General features: G+C 35.8%; 1 protein-coding gene across 1 annotated transcript in view; it reads left to right on the forward strand.

Annotated features, from left to right (window-relative positions):
• The window catches only part of LOC139152310 (serine/threonine-protein kinase/endoribonuclease IRE1-like), a 28,777-nt gene that overhangs the window by 1,517 nt on the left and 4,113 nt on the right, over positions 1-23,147 (forward strand). The window contains 16 exon segments of the mRNA XM_070725452.1: positions 4,801-4,927; positions 5,431-5,531; positions 6,502-6,574; positions 8,361-8,532; positions 9,123-9,181; positions 9,711-9,957; positions 11,169-11,247; positions 12,264-12,438; positions 13,646-13,968; positions 16,652-16,778; positions 16,781-16,826; positions 17,308-17,437; positions 19,604-19,763; positions 20,628-20,821; positions 22,123-22,261; positions 22,947-23,074. Coding sequence (XP_070581553.1) covers positions 4,801-4,927; positions 5,431-5,531; positions 6,502-6,574; positions 8,361-8,532; positions 9,123-9,181; positions 9,711-9,957; positions 11,169-11,247; positions 12,264-12,438; positions 13,646-13,968; positions 16,652-16,778; positions 16,781-16,826; positions 17,308-17,437; positions 19,604-19,763; positions 20,628-20,821; positions 22,123-22,261; positions 22,947-23,074 — 2,280 coding nt within the window.

Here is a 23,147-nt window from a genome sequence, read left to right on the forward strand (position 1 = left end):
AACCTGTTCTGGGTAGAACTTCACGAAATTTGGCATCTATAAACTGCTACACATCATCAGCTCTTTTGTTTATAGGTCTCTTCACTTTGTACGTGATGCGCACACAGTTCAACAAGTGTGTACAAATGCAATCTAATACAGCCAGAATGCCACATATTCAGTTCCATTATTTATTTGTACTTTCATGTGATATGAACTCATGATTTTGAAATTTACAAGCATTCATAATAGGTAGACAACATTGCATACAAATGGAAGGTTAACTTACAACTTGGTTTAATTGTGTGTAAAATCATAGTTCTTGAACTGTATTTATTACTTGAAAGTTGAAAAGTTAATCAAGATCCTCAGGAATTTGTTAATAAATATGTAATACTAGTTGTATATTCAGGGTTTTTGTTCTCGGTCATACATGCTATTCAACAGTTTAGTCAGCAGAAAGATTAATAGTTCTATGATACTGGGGATAGTTCTTCATGCATGATCATCTGGATCTCTTTGTAAAGGATTTCTACATGTAGTTTTACTCGCGTCATCAGCAGTCAATAAACACTGATAACTCATGCTAATTTCAGCCCTTGAATAGTTCGGGTTTCCATTTAAAATACAGTCACTTGTCAAAACCAACAACTACTGAAAGTCAGATAGAAAGAAGAGAGTTTGTATACTACAGAGTTGTTTACTTAGCCTACATGCAAGAGTAATTTTTCCCTACAATTATGGTTGTACTTTCATATAGTTACAGACTAACTTAAATGTGGTTGACTTTAGTTACTATTTCATTGTCTTCACTGAAGTTAAGAATCATTCAGTCCAGTCCAATGATACAAATTAGCATTGCAGTCCAGTGTTTTTGTCAAGGTTGGTACTCCAGTCATGGTTACTTTCCCCACCATATATCAAAGCAATCCTAAACTGAGGACAGCAGAAATAGTACAAGGGTTTCACAACCATATGCCCATCTTTCACATCTAACCAAAAGCACTGAAAGTGATCGATCATCACAGTCACTCTTGGTTTAGTCACAACACTAACCAACATTTTCTGGTCCGTTGACATCCTTTAATCACACCTTTAACACAAAACAGTGCAGACATGTTTTTAGTGTTGTGTTTCTTCTAACATGCAGGTTTTTTGAACAGACTGCCTGGCAAATACCAGTGAATATAGTTTTACTGTAAATGTAATACTACCTGCATCTGTCACAGTAAATGTTTTTTGTTGATCATATTCTGTTTATTGTACCTTACATGTACCTTATGCCATTATTTTCATTTGCTGTATATTTTGTACTACCCTTTGTGTCCGTCATCAAAATTAGTGCATATAATGTGTAGGATCAAGTTCAAATATGGAACTTTTTTACTGCAAAAGTAAAATTTGGCACTCTGCAGGACTTTTCCAGATACTCAACATCATTTTGTGTGTTATTTGGTTGCATTGATAGACCATCATTTTGATTGACTACAACTGTTCAGAATAAAAATATTGAATATGAAGATTTGACACAGTATGGCCACCATATTTGTTTCATGATAGAAAATAATGATTGTAGAAAATTAATAAAAATTTTAATACAGTCACATACAAGTTCACATCATTATATATGCAGCAGCATCAGAATTTGTCTACTGAGTGACATGTTTGTCCTTACAATAAGCAGTATACCTTTACTGTAATCGATGGAATAATTCATTTGCATTCATTTAATCCTGATCCAGTGGATAAATTCCGTAATATTCTGCACCTGATCTAAAATTAGGTTTAGGGGGAAAAAACAATTTTTTCAAGCGCCAGAAGCCATGTATACATGTAGAGGGTGGGTAGGTTTATTGTTTTGAGCCACCATCTGTCCCACGTTGAATACAATGGATTAAAATGAATGTATACATAAGGGAGATAGGGAAACACATGTTGTTCATTAACAGTGTTCATATTGACTAATTTGATGCATCGGCATCGCGTGCAAAAATGAGAATTTAATAGACTCCAAAATTTTCAAATGCCCATGAAAATGTGATATTGATGGTGATATGTTGCGAGCTTTATGATATTTTATGGCTGCTTTTCGTATGGTCCTTGAGTCATAAAAAAACAGAATCTGTTTGCTAGGCACAGTATCTGCCGATGCATCGAATGCAATGATATACTGTATGAAAGAGCAATTAAAAGCATCATGGCCATTACTCTGTAATTTTGATCTAGAACAATAGAAACTCATTAACATAACAATTTATTATATTGTTATGCAAATTAGCAGTCGTGCTATCCGAAATCCCCGAGTGGAACACTGCATACACATATCCTATTATTATGCACTTGTAGCTTGTTTTTCAAGTGGTATTGTATACACACAATATATGAATGGTTGAAATGATGAAAACACAGAAAAATTTGGTATGATCATGTAGAGAGGCTACCTTGATCAGCTATTTAAGTCTGTCAGGATAAAACATGCCTACCACGTCTGTATGGCATCATGCTGTCTTTTCCTTTGACCCATCACCTCATGTACATATCGCAATGATGCAATTTATTCTCAGTGGAGGATACATAGACTTAGAAAGTGACGGTTTCTCTTCCGTTCAAATCTGTTTTATCCAAATTACATTCTCTTTTCCTTTCCTTTGTTTGTAAATTTTGAAACTGACTTTTCTCACTATGTTGAGTTTCATTTAGCACAGTGAAGTTGTAATTAGATGTCGATTTTTGTGAATTATTTTGAATAGCAACTTCCAGTGTAAGAATACCTTTAGAAGATTGCATCATTACAATACATACGTTGTACATTCTGAGTACTGGTAAATTTTAATGTGCAGAAATCACAATTTAATGAGATACATGAACATATACCCTACCACGAATAATGCCAAAGAGATTATGGCTAGTTTGGAAAACAAGAATTTTATCCATGACAGCTCCAGTTGATGAACGTTATAGATGTATATAGCTTTGTAAACTGTCAACAGTCCATCATTTCTTCTTGGTAAGTTATAAACAGCACTAAGCTGATTTAACCATGATTAATCTGTAAGTATTATTAGCAAGGTGCTATCTTTTGGCATCAACCCACTTTGTGGTGGATTCAGCCATTAGCTAGCCAAATGCTGGCATCGGCTTTGCATTGTACTGCTTAGGTGAGTGAGATAATAGGTCAAAATGGCCACAGCGGGAGTGAAAAGATTATCACATCTGCAAACCTATAGTACCTGTGTTGATCAGTTATAAACCGCCCAGTTCCACCTCATTTCTGGTTTGATCACCCTGTTGCTGATTGTGTGATAGAGTCAGTTTTCAGGAAAATTGGAATGTACTGGTTAGGGTGTGGTGACCACACTCAAGAAAACTGGTCTGCAAAAGTGTACTTGTAAATGTCATTTTTTGACAAACTGTAGATATTTGGAAAGCAGTCATTGTTGGATAATATAGCGATTCAAATTAAGATATCTCTTTCTGCAGAATATTGAAATATTCTTAATAAATATGGCTGTTATTAAAGAGTAGAAATTTGAATGATTAATTTACGTTGTCAAAGTACTGAATATTATGATAGCTATTTCACAATGGTAGCTGTGAAATACTAATGATTAGATAGATGATGAAGTAATTTATAATGAACATATTATCAATAGTAATATTTACAGTATCTATTCCTCAAATATGTGTTTTACAGGTAACAAGAAATACTTTCTCAGCATGTCTTTGACTCAGCAAAGTTGCATTTCTGGCATTCTGGCTTCTTTATTCTTGTTTTACACCTGTGACTTTTTCTTTGCAGGCATACATGTACATGTGACCATTAACGACAACCCTGTTGTGAAAATGTATCTTGAAACATAGCAATACACATCCATGTTCAGATCTCAATAATAGACATTCAGATTATTATTTCAAAAACATATCGTTTCAATCTTTACAATGAAAACAAACTGTCAAGATATTGTATCACCCAAATTGGGTCATGTATAGTGCAGAGTTTGAATCCAAATATTATACTATTCATGAATACTCTGTTTGACTCTAATATTTATTGTTGACATTTTTCATCCCCACTTCTCATCTAAATACATCTGTCACACTTCTCATTTAAATACCTTTGTCACAGTCATGTCAGGTCACTGAAACCCAGTATTAAATCCCATATAATATATTGAATGATTTAACATATTCTATAACATATATACAAACATTTCATTTGGATACCCCTAAAACATACAAGAACTCAAAGACTTTGACTGACTTGTCCTTTAAGGCATGGATTAGCATGGTAAATGTGACAGACTTGATCTGGTAGCATGTATCATGAGTGATCTTTGCCATGAATTGGCTATGTGCAGTGTTTATTGAGTGGACCATGGAAAGATCAGTAGTATCCCTAATCCTACATGTACCACACGGTATCACTTCCCAATCTGCCGGGTCAATAGAAAGTGGTAGACATTCAAATCTTTATGTATACATTGACTGCTTGTGTAAAGAAACTTCACATGTAGTTTCATATTTACAATATCTAGGCATTCATGGGCCTTAGAGTATGAAAGTTTTTGTTAAAATGCAACATGTGGGACCTGTTATGCCTCACTGGTTATTTGCCAACTTGACCTGATGACATATCAACTTGGCAGGACAAGGGTTAAAGGTCACAGGAGGTGCATGAAGTGGATATTCATACCATATCTTTCACTTGTCCAGACTGACGACCAGTATAAGTTTTCAGTAATATATCATTTATTTGCAATTGGAAATTCACACCGTTGATTAGTACTAATTCAAAAATACCTGAAATATTATTCCCTTCAGGGCCCAGCGGGGAGACTTAGCATTCCCTATGGAGGGAGTGATTCCACACTCTTGTTGTCCACATTGGATGGTAGGATGCATGCTGTCAACAGGAAAACTGGTGCAACTCTATGGACTTTGAAAGAAGGTAACAGTATTTGTTTGATCAAATCAGATACCAGTGAGGATGAAAATGCATTTCTACAGAGAGACGACAGTACGAAATGCAAATTTGTACAAAGGAATATTTGAATTAGCAAATTGCTACAGATCAGCCCCAATGATCTAAGATACAAAATTCCAACCTCTGTATTTCTTTTTGCAAGAGAAATAGGACCACTAGTGAGTAACATGTAAAAGAGAAAGACTCCATCCAATGATCAGAGATGTAAGATAGAAAAGTCCAACCTTTACAGTTGTTTTTATGACCAGAGATGTACATGTAAGATAGAAAAGTCCAACCTTTATAGTTGTTTTTGTAAGAGTGATAGGACCCCTGCATGTAAAAGAAGAAGGCTCCACTTCAATGAGTCAAAAATAAGGAATCCAGAAAGTAAAATATAGAGTTGATGTAATCATGCAAAGAATAGTCCTTATAATGAAAAATACATTTGCGGTGCACTCACGGCATCCCACATGTTTTCCTTGCAGAACCTGTACTGAAAGTGCCTTCAGAATATGCAAGAGGACCAACATTTCTGCCGGATCCGAACGATGGTAGTCTGTATGCCCTGGGAACTGAAGGATTAAAGGTACATTTGAAACAGCAATCATCCTTGTTTGACTTACTATCATATGTGGTATCTTCATACATGTAACTGTGAGTCATGTCACTGTGGCTATTGGCAGCACTGTTTGGTGGGTAAAGATGCCATTCTTGAAGATACTCTCAACAATCATAAACTCAGTTTACTTTACTGTACCGTTCCGTGTCCAATTTTATACTTTATGACATTTTTCGGCAGGGCTTTCCAGCTATAACTGTCATTTCATCAATGTTATTGTCTGGTGATCTTGCTGTCATGCGTTTTATACAACATAATACTATGATGTAGAGTTTTAGTCAATGTACATATGACTACTGGTAATATGAGCATGTATTTGTACATAGAGTGAATGATTTTTCAAAGAAATGAAGGACAGTTACGTGTATTATGACAGTAGATTTTACTCTGAGCTGTCCATTTGGTGTACATCACTAATCCACTGGCATCATATAACAAAAAATGACATCATCGGTGTTATGATAGTCCACTAAAGCGATTAGGGCCAGAGTATACACACATATTAACTATCAACTGCTAGAACTAATTAAAAACAACAGAACTAATGAGTTTTGCCACACTTTACTGGCGTCATGTAACAAAAGATGATATCATTGGTGTTATGATCATCCACATATGCAGTTAGGGTCAGGGTATGTACACTATTAACCGTCAACTTCTAGAACTAATTAAAAAACAACAGAACTAATGAGTTTTGTCACACTTTACTGGCATCATATAACAAAAGATGATATGATTGGTGTTATGATCATCCACATATGCAGTTAGGTTTAGGGTATATACACATAGTAACCGTCAACTGCTAGAGCTAATTAAAAAACTAAAGAACTAATGAGTTTTGTTACACTTCAATATGTTCCTGTACCTCTCATCTGAATTGAGGACTTGCTGTTTTCATTTGTGTGAAACCAATCATCTGTGATGTTTTGGTTTTCAGAAACTGCCATTCACTATTCCTGAATTGGTCACGGCATCTCCATGTAAGAGCTCAGATGGAATACTGTACACCGGTGAGTTGAGAATAAACAAAGGCTGACAAATGTTGAAATCACACAATGCTTTTGCACATTAAAATTAGGGTATCCTTTAAAGTGGTATGGGACACAAAACTGAGAGACAACCTTTTCTTAAGGAAACTTTCAACCATACTCTTACCAAATCAAGAATAAAAATCAGGGGTCACTCTTCAAATCTGAGTTCTACAGAGACAGATACCCAATATTTGGCGAAACCTGATATTCAAAATGGCAGCCATCCCTGTGTTTACATCTATGGGGGGAAACATTTTTTTGATTTTCGAAAAAAAAAACCCAAAAAATTTATATCTGTCCCCAAGATGCATTCTATGATAATTAACCAGGTTCAAGTCAAATCATTCAAAATCAGCAGCAAAGTTAGGGTATCCTGACGATTATTTTGTTACCCAGAAATAGGGCAACATAGGATGGTGTTGAACTTACATTATCAAATTGATACTCCATTGACAAAGCAAGACTCTTGAACCATTCCCCATGATATGGCATATTTATGCATGATATTTTATAAGCTCAGTGCTCTTTTACAAAGCTGAATTTTGTTCAACATCTGTTTTCTGCCCATTACATCACCAAAAATATCATAAATTTAAAGTCAAAACAACTGACAGTAAATGTATTTTGATGTTTCACAAATTTAAAATCTATATTCAGATTGTAGCCAGTCACTGAATAGCAAATATCAAATTAAATCAAACAAAACTTGTAGGTGGTAGTTTGAACTGCAAGTCCACGTGCAATTAAAATTAGAATACTGTCATGAATTCAACCTGACACTTGTAAGCTTGAAGGCCATCAGAGAAAGAGGATGACAATGAATTTGTAACACATGGCGTAGCATATTTGCTGATATCTTCTCAGTAATCCCATTGATGGAGATGTTTTGAATTTGAAGGTTTCAGACTCAAAGAGCTACTGAAGCAATGTTTATCATAGCAATATCAAGTTGCATATCTTTGCCTTTTTTCTTGTTCTTTTTTCTCACCACAAATAGCAACCACACACCCATCAGCCACTCACAGTCAGATGGCTATGCAAAATCTGATGATGACGCCGCTGCAAACACCCATGTTGTCATTATATATCATTATATAAGTTTAAAGCCAATTTCACTGTATCCTTTCTGTGCAAGCGCCCTGTAAAAGTGCCAAAAACTGCTTCAAATTTTGATGAAGGCCGATCTGCTCCCCAGTAGAGAAGCTGCAGTTATTTATCTCACTTCAATGTAATCTGATTACAGGAAATCCAAATCCGAATATTACATTTAAAGCTGTCACCGTGTGTCAAGTTGTCAAGAGTAGCAGCTTGTAACACAGGATTGTTGACAAAGACTTTGTTCTCAATTCTCATAAAGGATGGCAGTTTCATTTCTAAAGATGTCACACCACCTCACATTGTCACAACAGGGGTTTTTCTGTCCATTTCTTGATTTGTAACACCTCTGGTTGTGACTCCTGGGAAAATAAACTGTATTGTTGATGAAGTATTTATGTGTTAGGCAAAAGGGTAGTTCCTGAGATTGATGGAGTATTTCAATACATAATACATGCCTGTGTGGTTTGCGGACACATCAGCGCACTGTGCTCTAAAGGGAAAGTTTGTAATTAGATGCAGTTACTCCATGAGCTTCAAAATGAATTCCACAAGTTGTCGACCAAAATAGCATTGAAAAAAATTTGAGGGACACGATATCTGTCCCCAAGACACATTCTATTCTGCCTCAAATTACTTATTTATATTGTGTTTGTTTTTTTTGATGTAGGTCGAAAGACTGACAGTTGGATTGCAGTGGATCCTGTGACAGGTGAAAAACAGCAGACACTGACAATGGATGGCAGTGATACAACTTGCCCATCATCGGACGGTGCTACTCTTTTCCTGGGACGAACCGAATATATCATCACGATGTTTGACAGCAAAACAAGAGAGCGAAAGTAAGTCACTTCATTCACCAAGGTGGCATATATTGTTCCAGACATTCCAATAACCATGCAAAGAAAGATCAAATGTCAGCCTCTGTTTTGCTTTGTTATCGTTTGTATATAATTTATTACAATTCTGCACTCACACTATCAGTCAGACTTTGAAAAACACTGATGATTAAACAGAGGACGTATTTTCAGAATCACAAACTATTGAATGTATAAGAAGTATATGGAATCATTGTTGATGTCCAAGAAGTCAAAAACTAATTATAACCGCTTCTGATTTGGATTTTACATCAATCTTAAGTGCTGATGTTTGGACAGATGCCAACATGAAAGCTGAAGACTTGTCAAATTGAAAAAGAGAAACAAAATAAGGACATGAAAATTTTGAATTCAAAGAGCTGAAAAGAAAAATCATTAGCAGTACTCGTAAAGGAGTGGTACACTTGATGGAAAAAAGAACATAATCGGTCTGTTAGTGCCAAGTTGTTAATGTAGGAAACCTATGAGCTGTGGTCATTTTGTTGTCGTTCCGTCAGTGTCAAGTTGTCAAATGTTCAAAACCTATGTTCTATGGTCGCTTTCATTGTTTTCAGGTGGAATGTGACTTTCATGGACTATTCATCCCACGTTGCCACGGATTCATCTGATTATGGTAAGGTTAACAACCACCCAACCCATCATCCACCCCAAGTTATCTCATTAGCCACAAACTTGTGTCATATTCTTGCTGGGATACGTTTCTGGTAGCTTGCTCAAACGATATTTACTCTAGCTCAGGTTTGAGGCAAGTAATTTACTCACTCAGAAACCTGTCAACACAGAAGAGTGAAGGAAAGGAAAGAGAAATCCACTTGTATGTGTTATTACACTGGTCTTTATAAAAATATGATAGAATGAATTCAAGAGTAATGAATTAGGATTCAATTCACACGAACTACTGGTATATTTAGAGATTACTCTGTGAAAATTTGGTGTAGAAGATTGCATACTTTATCGTATGCTCATGAAATATTTATTTGCCATTAACTCAAGTATGGTTGATTGGACTTTTAAGTTTAGTATGAAAACAAACATTTATTTATGAAGATCAACAGATAATTCTCATCAATATGTGTGGTTTATATTGTTGTTGCAAATTTACGTGTGATTTTTGTATCATAAATTATTCATCAACATTACAGATCTGTTCCATTTTTCATCGAGCTCTAATGGCTTCCTGGTCACCATGGACAGGAAGTCGGGGGAAATATTATGGGATGGTCACTATGGGTCCCCCGTGGTTGCCATGTATGCCATTGGCCACGAGGGTCTCAGAAAAGTAGCAGTGTCCAACGTGGCAGCTGAGACCTTGCACCATCTGACAGAGGATGTGACCAATTCTGTGTGGAAGAAGAGATTTCTGGGAACAACAGATGACACACACCTAAGGTAAAGGTCAAAGGTCAACAGTGAAAGGGAGAGTTGCTGCACTCGATAATATTTTCATAGTCTGTATTCTCAAAAACAAGTAAATTTTGTTCTTCGTCAATGTGTATATCGTTAATTTACCAAGTAATACCTTGCCAGCATAACATATGGTGTGCAAAATGCAATGTCTTTTGTTGACAAACAAATTCTAGTCCCGACTGACATTCAGTTGTCAACAATAACATTGGACATGAAACACATACAGGCTGTGTTGTCAAGTTGAACACTTGGCATTTCAAGATAATAGTGCTGTTCATGTTTACTGATTTACCGTATTACAAAATATAGGTCGATGCGCGCGACATCGGACACTGCTAATTCTTAAAGTGCAGACAAATTTTAATTTCAATGTTGGATGCATGGCTGTTTTTTACAGCTTGTACTCTAAGTCATGAATATGTCTTTTAGTATTCATTGTTACACAAATAGTTGCCTACCAGGTGTATTTTCGTCGTTCTTTCATGGTGATGCGTAATTTTCAAAAGCGTAATCTAAAAATGCGGACAAATAGTTATTTGACAATGTGCATATCAATGAGAGAACAATGTTGTAAATTGTGAACAGCCCTATAACGAGAGTAGAACAAGGACTTTATTTTATAAACAGAACAAAAATACGTGAAAATACATCAAAGTTACTGCTGATGCATGCATTTTAAAGCAGCTGAGATCCTTACATATGCCTGTCTGTTTCCAAAGTTGTTGCACCATCCCTTTGTTCCACCTTTCTGAAGAAAAGTACTCCATGTCTATTGAATCTGAAATTTTAACGAAGACATTAGTCAAGCTCATCTTTGTTTGCTTTTCAGTTACCAACAAAATTTTAATCAGTCAAAAATATGTCTTTCATGAAATAAGTAGGTATTGAATGTATAGGCAATGTTTATCTTTAACAAATACTTCTAGTATACTGGGACTATTAAAGAATAATTTATAACACATTATATTGTTCAGAATATTCAGTCGTAATGATTTTTTATTTAAACCATATCTCAATGATTCATTCATGTTAATTTTTGGTTCATGTTGTATTTCAGATACACTGTGTGTGTGTATCAAAGAGCAATTTCAAACAAAGCAACAAGGGCAGACACAGCATTCTGATCAACCACAATGCATTGTCAATTCATGATATTGTTGATTACTTAAAGGCTGATGTCTTTTCTCTTTCAGTCCAACGTTGTACATAGGTCAGTACCGGTATGGTTTGTATGCCATGCCAGCAATAGCCGAGGACACTGTGCCAGTCATTGTGAGTAACTGTTATCATAACCTCTTATACCCCCTGTTATTTCTGTACTTTGGTACAGCCCTGTTCTTTTCTGATGACGTGGGTTGATCCACATGTTTGAAAATTTGTAGCCAGGATTAGTCACCTTTTCTGAATGAAACCCAGTGACTTGAGCCCTGATCGATCATCTTCTGATGTAAAGGATGTTTCTGCTGGAGTCTAAGTCTCAGAAACATACGGCAGCTTTTCATTGTTTAAGTCACACAGGTAACCATGAAGAATAAAATGTACTGAGTGTAAGCTTAATATTGAAAACAAAATTAGATCCACCCACACATATTGACAAGGCGTGAGGCATAGAGTATATTACAACTTCTTGAGAGTTTTAATAATATTTGAACATTCAGAAATAGATTAATCTTTTCAGGCCTAACTTTCTGGCAACTTACCAGAGATACCCTTATGAATAGGGGTTTAGCCCTGAAAGGGTTAATCAACTAAAGGAGAAACCAAGTCATCAAACCATTGACAAGATTGGCTGAATGACAAAGTTTTACATAGAATAGGCTTTTATGCAATCCTGGAAGATTCTAAAATGTCATTCTTTTCAGAGTAATCAAAAAAGAAAAGATTTTATGATACTCCTAAAAGTGCAGGAAATTTTATCCAGTGTCCGAAATGTTAAATACCATTACCCAGTAAAAAAAATTGACAATACACAGAAGATTTGTACACATTTGTCTCTAACATTCATAAAAAATGATCTGTCATTACCCAATACACACCAGTGAATGCAACCTGAAACATTTGTTTTCTTGTCTCTTCATGAATCTTCAATGATTTTTATGAATATATGGAACTCAACACATGGGAATTTTTATCCATCCTTTGAATTACAAAATTATGTCAAATTTCACCTGAATTTGAATAGAAAGGACTACAGTAAGTTTAGTGTTTTTGTTTATCTGACATAACACTACTATGTCGTCCAAGAGTACATTACACTGTCCTTGACCATTTAAAATTCATTGTCACAGCCCAGAAACAGACAGATACCTATGCTTGAGGGACCAAAGTCACCGGAGGAGATACTGCCATCAAGTGTCATACCTATATCTCCATCACCATCATCCACTCAAGACACTCTCAAATCAGCTGTGATTACACTGGACATACCTGAAGCAAGGGAGGACCCACGCCCACTTATTCTAGGTACGTAATATTTTGTAAACAGTCAAGGATTTCCACCAGTATACATAATATGGTGTCATCTAGCTTGGTTTATGTAACACATGTAGGTCCTGCATGATGAATCAAGGAATTAAATATTTTAGTGGTGTCTACTATTTCTCAAAATTGAACACAAACACCATTACCCACCCACTCATAATGTAAATTACAATGAAATGAACTGAGATACAAATGCAACAACTTGATTGGCTATTGAAATTCAGCGAGCATCAGAATCACCATGGTTTTTCTAGTCTCTTCAAAAAACAATGAGGTGGTCCAGTGCACAAAAGGTGTGAACAAATAGTCCTCCCACTACAGCCCGCAGTCGTAAGTGCAGGCCAGTTTCTTCTGTAGCCATAGCAACTACCCAACATCTTCAATGAAAATTGGCAAATTATGTAGAGTGAATGTAAAAATGACTAACATGCTGCCAACAGCAATTCATTGTTCAGCCTTGAAATAATGTAACTCCAACCACCCGTATCATTTCAACTCTTCCCCCCCCCCCCCCTCACTCCCCTTTCCTATTTCCTACTCTAGAGGTCTAACTTTACCATAGAAAACAATGACATTGGTTCAATCAAACCAAAGTGGTAAAAGGGTTAAATTTTGCCATGAATAGATCAGCCTCAAAGTTTTCATATTTTCCTAGGAAAAAAGATGTCAGCCGCAAGTAGTGACACAGAGGCAAATGTATAAAGAGTGTCTCTAACCACTAGTTATGTTGCTTGATAAATGTTACTACAAATAGAGAAAGCCCATAGAAATTTGATGACTACAATATTAAGTTCTTCCTAACTTTACTGTTTGTCATTCTTTGGACTATATCACAATCATTTTAGAACTGCATGAATGAGTTTTTAGAAGTCATTCAAACTGACAGAGTAACTTACAAAGCCATCCATTGCTTTCGGTACTTTGCAAAAATTTGCATTGTAAAGCCTTTCCTATGTATTTGTTTTCCCAACTTTAACTCTACAACATGTGGAAGGGTCACAGTCAGAAAAAATGTAACAATTTATCCAAGTTATATATTGAACCACTGTTCTTAGAGTGGGGATTTGGCTGAGCGGTTCTGTCTGTTGCTTCTCCGCAAGGTGACTGGGCACTGTATATTGTGAGTTCGAACCCAATTGAAAACACTGTATTATCACAAGAAATGTTATCATGAATCGTTTATTCCCAGGTTACCATGAGATACCCGAAAGCGAACCCATCACATCGTTGCAAATTGTACACATCAGACCGACAGTGAGCGTAATCAGACCGCCCATCATCCACCTGCCTCCCCAACCAACGCCGTCACTCACAGACAAGGAGAATCACACTGGAACCGAACTGAAAGAAAGAATTCAGGATTCTGTGGAGGGTAAAAGCAAAGAACTAGAAGGCCAGGGAACTAATAATGGAGACAGGTCGTATCGCTTGATGGTCAATGAAGCCCTGCTGGTTGGAATTCTGGTGGCATTACTTGCTGGATTTATTGCTGTTATTTTCTTCTCACGAAGGGTAGGCATTGAGCTGTTTTGTAACATTTGAAGGTACCCTGGTTTGTGAGGGAGGGTTTTTCCTTTGTTGTGCTCCCTGCGTGTGTATGTCTGAGCAAAACAATATGTCTGTGTGTGGTACTAACATGTGTTTGGTTTGTGTCGTGAATGAGCTGTTTAAAGATACAAAATGTCAAGGTCATTACCACAAATAGAAGTGAATCACATTGTGCTGGTATTCTTAGACAGCTAATTATAGCTTATCCCCCACGTGGAGTACCTACATTAACTTGAAAGCCTTGCCATGCAAGACCGAGAATTCTTTTGTGATCTGCTGGTTTTGTGGTCTTGTCTTTAAAAAAATTTTCATTTATGACCATGCAGCAATTTGATCATAAGTACCGATTTAGTGAACAGAGAAATTATTTACATTGACATATATTCCTCTTTGAGATTCTGGCTTTTAAGTTGAATTTGAAGCCAATCTGTCGCAATATCATGATAAATGAAATGCGTTAATCTGGAAAACCAGAAAAATTAATGAAAATTGAACAAATGTTCATGAAGTTGTCCAACTGCAGTAATTTGTACTCGTTTAGTGCCAATTTATGTTTAAAATTGTTCTCTCATAACGTTGCCTGTGCTGTATGCATCATCATTATAATAATCGTGCACTACTGTAGAACAGTGTGAATTCACCATGGTTGTCTCAACAAACCAGTTTCACTTGTTCTGCACGGTAACATCAGATGAGAATGAATGTACAGTTGACAATTTGCCTAGAGCATTACAAGCATGCTATTCGCAACCAGCACGTCTGTCAGATGGTCTCCAAGTACCATCATACGTTGATAGATGGGTTTCTATTTTTAACCTCAGTGAGATCATATCCACAGAAGTGTGAATGAAGCAAACATGTTTTTTTTTTCCCAGACAGCTTGTTTTAAATTTTAGAGTAAATATCACATGAAATTTGCATGTCTGAATAAATTTTGTGGGGCCCATTCTATATTTTGGTAAAATTATCCAACCTTTGAGCAATGGCTCCGTCACATGAACACAAAAAGAGTCCAGGTACTGAAGCGTTTCGTGTTGCCCGAAGCTACTGAATATAACCAGTCTCACAGGGAACAGAACATGACATTCGTTGACTTGTCCTCAAGCTTCCAAGAGTTGTTATTCAGCGAGAGTTTAGAGTCTGTGTGAATAAGAAAAATGCATGTGAAGCAACAGATGTTTAGTTGAAATTTGAGCACAAGAGGAAAAGTATATTGATTTCATCGCCTAGTGTTGTATACTGATCATGAATTCATATTGTATGTTACATCACAGCATGACATTCGTGACCTAGCAGTGAGGTAGATCACAGAAATGTGTCTAAAAGTGTAGATATGAATAGACAGGAATAGATCACAGGAGTGTCTAAAAATGCAGACAGGAATAGACAGGTATAGATCACAGGAGTGTGTCTAAAAATGTAGACAGGAATAGCAGGTATAGATCACAGGAGTGTGTCTAAAAATGTAGACATGAATAGACAGGAATATTGTAAGTACCTGAAATCATTTCTTAATACACTGTTAATTCATAGACCGTTTTTAGGGTCTATGGTTAATTGTAATTTTGAATATTACTTGTGCAACATGCTGTAGCTTTTGTGACCTTCAATGAAAATTAATTTCATAACAGATGTCGTAGACATAACTGCTACTTCTTGTTTTAATCTACAAAAATCCTGTCTGTATATTTTGGAATGTTTATCTTAAATTTGTTACTGAGAATCCTCATACAACCCTGTTTCACAAGAACGTCGCTTTAATATCAGATCACATGACCAATGACCATAAATTTGAGAGTCAATGTCTGTCCATTTGATATCGAGCTGACTGTCAGCATGTGTAGACTTCAGCATTATTGATACCATGCCAGGTCATTGACCTCTGTGTTGCCATGGTGTTGCCATGGTGCTAAACTTCAGTATTTTGTGTTGCATTTTTATTCCGTCAGTTACCATATTGTTCATTCTGTCATGTAACTACATTATTTTAGGTTTGTAATGTAATATTGTGTTGCACACACAATATTTCTGCTGATGACAGAAGTTGTGAATTTTTTCTTTTCTGCACCTGTGTGTGTAGTATCACTGCAGCTTTTGGTCGGATCCCTCCCTATACACATAATTTTTTAGTTTCACTAAGAGGTTAGAGGTGGTTGGCTAACAATGTTGTAAGTAACTAGTATGAGTATAATCTCTGAAAGGCTTGTCAAAATCATCAGACAATTATTTATTTTTGTGGATTAATAATAATAGAATTGTGAAATCCTCAGAAATCAATCCCATTGATATTAACCCTCTGAGCGCCAAAGTCAATTTTTGTCACCTTTACAAAATATACCCCAGTCAATTTTTTTCAGATTTTTGCCAAAATTTTGATGAAAAACTGTAGCCAATGAAATATGATGTCCATTATGTTCAAAATTATCAAAAAATTTACAGGAAAATTGATAAAAAATGGTAAAATGTCGCACTAAAATTTTGGTGGGAAAAATTACTTCACTCAAAGTGTTAAATTGCCTTTAATACAAATTATTCATTCTGTTCTAAGGGTTCAAGATCAGCATAACTATGAGCCATCAACTAGCCTGCAGATTATTTTACCAACCATCAATGTAGAATCAACATCTTTCTCCTTCTGTTTCCACAGCCTGTTGTCGTAGTATCATCTAGGCCACATTCAATGCAAACGTCAACCGGTGGACTGTCAACAACTGAGGAACCCCACTTAGATGAAGTTCCTGAGGGTTTCGTCAAAGTTGGGAAAATTATGTTCAACCCGAAAATGTACTTGGACAAGGCTGCGAGGGAACATTTGTGTACAAGTAAGTATGAATTTCAGAAAGATAGGCATAAGTTTGACTGGGATGCCTTTTGAACAGAAGTTTGAATGGAAGTTCTCAAAATCTGTGCATTCAATGCTACACCACAGTTGTTGATAATTCATTTTGAAAGCTATCAATATTTTAAAACCATGAAACTTAACATTGAGTTCTTCATCCCAAAGGTTTAATACAGAAATTAGCCATAATTAGTCTTGTAATTTCAAGTAGTTGGGTCCCTTGTAATTAAAACAGATTTTTTTCTTTTGTGATTCTAACGGGGATTTGGCAAAATCTTGCCCAAACAAAATGTTATAAACTTAATGATAGACACATGTATTAGTGGTGCTCTGTGGTGCACTGTAAATAGCATATACACAGGAGCTCTGCTAGTCATTTCAAAAGTTTCAGTCAATGCTATCAGATGCTAATATTGCTTTTTTTAATCATCTGCGTTTCATCGCTTTCTCATGATAATCCACAGAGGTCGTTTTGACAACCGTGATGTTGCCGTCAAAAGAATTCTGCCGGAGTGTTTCAACTTTGCCGACAGAGAAGTGGATCTTCTGAGAGAATCTGATGAACATAGACACGTTATACGATATTTCTGTACGGTAAGTTGTGGATTTACTGCTTGGTAGAAAAATTCATTCCATGAGGTGTTACAAATTGAAATGTGCTGATGAAGAACGGGTCTCTGTTGTCAAGGATTTGGGCATTTACCTTACTTCCAACCTTAATTATTCTTTTCACATCAATAACATTGTTTCTAGAGCCTTCAAATCTCTTGGTTTTATTAAGCGTCTCTGCCAGCCATTCAATGACATTTCAGCAATTATTTCTCTGTGGATTATACAGATTTCATCTCTGTTTCACTGAACAATAAACAACAGGTAGATTCAATTTACACGGACTTTAGCAAGGCTTTTGACAGTGTCTGTCACACACTTCTCCTGTACAAAGCCGCCAAATTCGGTATATGTGGTAATCTGCACAGTTGGCTGGCTTCTTATCTTCATCTCAGACGACAGAGGGTAGTGTTTGGTAGTTGCTCGTCAAAATGGTACATTGCTTCGTCAGGTGTGCCCCAGGGTTCACTCTTGGGGCCACTACTTTTTGTTATGTTTATTAACGATATTTCACTGTTAGATATTTCTGCAAAGCTCAGCTTGTATGCCGACGATGCCAAGATCTATCGCACCATCACATCCCTCGCTGACTGTGTCATGTTACAGCAAGATCTTGACAAATTTGCACAATGGTGTAACAACTGGAAACTGTCACCTAATATCAGTAAATGTAAATTTATCAGTTTTACACTTAAGAAAAGAATCATTTCCTCTCTTGATTACTCCATCAATGGTACCCCTCTTCAACGGGTCTCTGTTGTCAAGGATTTGGGCATTTACCTTACTTCCAACCTTAATTATTCTTTTCACATCAATAACATTGTTTCTAGAGCCTTCAAATCTCTTGGTTTTATTAAGCGTCTCTGCCAGCCATTCAATGACATTTCAGCAATTATTTCTCTGTATTTTGTTTATGTAAGATCTATTCTAGAGTATGGCTCTGTTGTGTGGTCACCCCACCAGAAGGGCCGTCAGAAAAAATCGAGAGAGTACAAATTAAATTTGTGAAATACATTTGTCGCAAACTCAATGTTCACTGCAGTAAATCCAGCTACCCATTTTATTGCAGAATTCTGAACATTCCTAAGTTACACAATAGAAGACTAACCCTTGACATGTGCTTTTTGTACAAAATAATTCATTCACATTATGATGCTCCAGATATTCTAAATCAAATCTGCTTTTATGCTCCCAGTAGAAATTTACGCAGGAAACCCCTTTTTAAACCAGACTTGTGTTCTGTTAATTGCAGAAAATTCTCGACAGTGCCCAGATGCATGTCTGTTTTTAATGATATCTCTTTTAAATGTAATATAGATATTTTTTCTACGCTGTGTAGTTTTAAAACTATTTTATCCAGTCATTTTAACAGTTCTCCTTTTTGATTCGTGTATGTTTTTTTTTTCAATTTAATGTATCGTGCTACTTTTATGGTTGTCTTGTACATTTGTCTTGTGATTGTGTGACTTTTTTGTTTCGCAGATCTGTTAGTGGGTTTGCCCGTTGATCTGTGTATCAAATAAAATAAAAAAATAAAATAAAAAATAAAATAAGTAATTTGAAATTGAAAAATTTTCAAGAGACATTTTCTGGCCTAACTTATTTTCACATAGACAGACTTTAAAAAAAAATCAAACAATTACAGGATTCACCTTTTGATCCTGTGTTAGGGTATCTTTCATAATGAATGAATTGGAAGATGACCCCCAAGATGGTTTTGATTTATAGTATGGCTGATGTCTCGCTTTTGTGTTTCACAGCTTGCTTGATAATGTACAATTGAAAGTACTTGATTTCAACTCCTGTGTCACAAATAATTATTTGTATTTCTGCAAAAAAATTGCAAATAATGATTAATAATAGCAGTATCATGATTATTATGATGAAAGCCTAATCAATCAGGTTATCTTTCCAACACCCTTTGGACAAGTTTAAAAAACCATGAGGCTTCTAATATTCATCATAAGATGACATCCATTTATTCTAATGCAAGGGTAAAATTAGAAAGTTATGAGTTGCCATGTAATCCTTGTCATTTATAGTTGTAAAAATCTTTTCATATCGATTACAGATGGTAAAATTTAGTTCCAGACTGTGTGCTTTCAAAACTGACAGATTTTCACAAAAAAATTGTATCCTGCTTCTTGACAGGAGGAAGACAAACAGTTTCGATATATTGCTTTAGAGCTGTGTTCAGCAACCTTGCAGGACTATGTCACCCAAAAGAACTTTGACAGACATGGTCTTGAACCCATCGATGTACTTTAACCAGCCATGGATGGTCTAGCATACTTACATTCCTTGGATATAGGTAGAAAGAAACATTTTTATTTTAATTACACCATCATTACTGTATTTCCTTTTTTCAAAATTGTCATTTCATTGGTGTCTTTTTTTTCAAATTTTGTCCCAGCTGACCAGTGCTCCTTGAACAAAGTATGCAATTAAAATAATTGACATTGTAGAATTTTTTCAAAATGTGAAATATGCAAGAGTACAACGATTTCACTTTCCCTGTATTGAAGAACGTAGTAATGGATCATAAACAAGGAAAATGTACAAAGTAATATCTACATGTTTTACAAATCATGTGGGTGTCCAAGCATCTTGTGTGCGTTTGGTGATTGCTAGGATCAGCTGCCATGTGTTTAATCTAATATCCTCAGCAATATGATGACTGACTCATAATATATTCTTGTTGACTTGTGCACAGGGTGTATTCTGAAAATAATAATTATTTTCAAATTTGTGCCTTCATAAAATCATTTCCCTAGTGGCTACGAATGTGTTTGTAATGTATCATACTAACTTAGGACAGATTTTGCCTTTTTCAATTTAAATCTGTCAATTTCAAAAGAAACATTGGATCAATGTGAAAACTGTATCTAGTATTGGAGGTTGTCTATGCCCATGTATTTTCGCCAAAATCTACAGCTTTTTCATTTACTTTACTAAATATACTACATTTGAAATATGAATTAGTTTTATTTGGTTCATCAATCAAAATGGTTTTGGCAAATCTTTCTTGTTTTTTTCTGTCTTTCACAACATCCCGTTATTGTTCAATTATTAAAAGCAATATTGAGTACTCTTTTGTTTGTTTATATACATGTACTTGTTTGTGTTTATAGGTACACATAAAAGCAAATAATCCCATCTGTGTATTTTTCCTCAGTTCACAGAGATGTTAAACCACACAATGTTCTCATATCCATGCCCAACGCACACGGACAGGTCAAAGCCATGATTTCAGATTTTGGTCTGTGTAAAAAACTGGCTGCCGGAAGGCATTCCTTTTCCCGGAGATCAGGTGCAGCCGGCACGGAGGGCTGGATAGCACCAGAAATGCTAACAGAGGAAGCCAGAACAGTGAGTGATATTCTATTACAGTCTGCAGTCTGTAAAATTTTTTTTGTGAAGACGACAAAATTTATTATTGGTAAGACGCTGAGTGATAGATGATTTTCACATACAAGGAGATCTTTCATTGGTTTCTAAAAGCATGAAAGCAGGTGTTCACAAATATTTCATTGAACAAGAGTTTTTGATGAGTTAAGCCATGATTGTCGGTTGAAGGATGTTTTCCTGTGAATTATCACAGCTATTTGCTTTGTTGACAGTGAGTGTGTCGACATTCCTTGATTTCCAGTGAAAGTTCACACGCAGTACAATCTTCCCTGCTATGCTAGAGCAATCTATACTGAGGAAATTACTCCCTTCAAAAATGCCATTGTCCCACAAACCAGTGCAATAGTCCAAGGAAATTGTGCTATTATTCATGTAGTTCCTTTTTAATAGACATCACTTGCTATGTTTTTGTCCGTGGTCTCCCAATAACAATCATTACTATTGTGAATAAATTTATAGCAAATCTATAACATCCAAATTATGTAGCTGTAGTTTGCATTTTAGGAAAGTAGGAACATCACAACCAAGGGAAAGCCAGTTTGTTTTTCACATACCAAGGAGGTTGGCAAATTTGAGGCATATATGGATAGAATGATTCTATGCCAGGGAAAACATCTATTGCCCGGATATGTTAGTATCTAGCAACATGAAAAGAATGATTATTAACCCTATCATCTCTAAATTGTTGTAACATGGATCGAATCATATCATGACATAGAAGTGGATTAGACCAAGGATAGATGAAGCTGTTGACAACCAATCTACATCGTCCTGGATACTGTGGCAGATTGTGACAATTGTGACATTATATCGTAGTCAGTGCACCGACCCTAAGTAGCTGCCTTGCACTGTATTTCACATCCGCAGTACTTATTTACTGAAGTGCACACAAAGATGCAGAGTCCCATCGCTTCACCTATTGCATCATTCTTGACCCTTTGACCTCACAGTTTCTTGTTACTATGGAAATATGGAAGCACACAATATTATAAACTGCACCAATGTTTATTTGCAAAATGACCATTTCAGTACAATATAAAACTGACACTATCAGAGGATAGCTTCTGATATTAATAAATTAAATTTAAATCCGTAAATTAAATTGTTTTATCTTGAGGCAAGAATTATTAGCAAATTATCAGTGTGCTGTGACATCCCCTCTGTCACAATTTTATAATCTTTGCCACTTTATTTATTCTAATTTATGATATTCTTTCCGTTCACCTGGGATAACAAAAACTAAATTCTATTTCTTTCTGCAGACCACAGCTGTGGACATCTTCTCAGCTGGTTGTGTGTTTTATTACGTGCTGTCAAAAGGCAAACATCCGTTTGGAGACTTCCTCCACAGACAGGCAAATATTTTGAGTGGAGAATACAACCTTGAGAGAATTGACAAAGGTATGGTTTAGTTTCAGTTTCACTTTTACGGGAGGCTACTGACACTGACAAACAAACGGCATGCTCCAAGTGTTATCCACAGTCTTATTATCTGTACCTTCACAACAGAAGGATGGTTGATTTCTCTGTCATAGGAAAGAAAACTGTTGGACATTTCATAGTACAGTAGAATTAAATTATATGACATGTGGAAAAGAAATCTTTTGAATATGTTTTATAGACATGAAATAATAGACAAATTTCCCATTTTCAAATGTATATCTATTTCAGACATCTGAATGTGTCTGGAAAATGGGAAATAACATAACTGCTGAAATATGAACTGTTTGAAATTCAGTCAGACATTGGAAAGGAATTCTATCATTACACATTAACTTCATTTGATTTTTTGTATTAATTAATTACACTTGACAGCAAATTAAATTGGAAAATGTATAATTAATGGACTTGATGAAACAAAAATTATTAGTTTTGGATTGCCTTATGTATGAAGATTAGTTACACAAGTGTTTCCCCCCCCCCCCCCCCCCCCCCCCCCCCCCCCCCCATCTGTATTTAACATTTCTTCAAAACATAGTCATAGACATACCAGATACCAGGCCTTTTGTTCATAAGTGAGTACATTCACACACATACATAAATGTTTTAGGATAGAATCATATTATATTCAATTTCTTGCTTCCAGACGATTACATATCAAGGTCTCTACTTCACCAGATGTTGAGTGCAGATGTTGCTGACAGACCTGCTGCCGAGGCGATACTCAAACATCCATTTTTCTGGAGTCGAGAAAAGCAACTTGCCTTCTTCCAGGTTTGCAAAACATCATTTGTTACACTACACTACTCACCAATCCATCATTTGGTAGTAGAAAATGTATATAAAG

The sequence above is a fragment of the Ptychodera flava genome, chromosome 15 (assembly GCF_041260155.1).
Source record: "Ptychodera flava strain L36383 chromosome 15, AS_Pfla_20210202, whole genome shotgun sequence".
NCBI lineage: Eukaryota > Metazoa > Hemichordata > Enteropneusta > Ptychoderidae > Ptychodera > Ptychodera flava.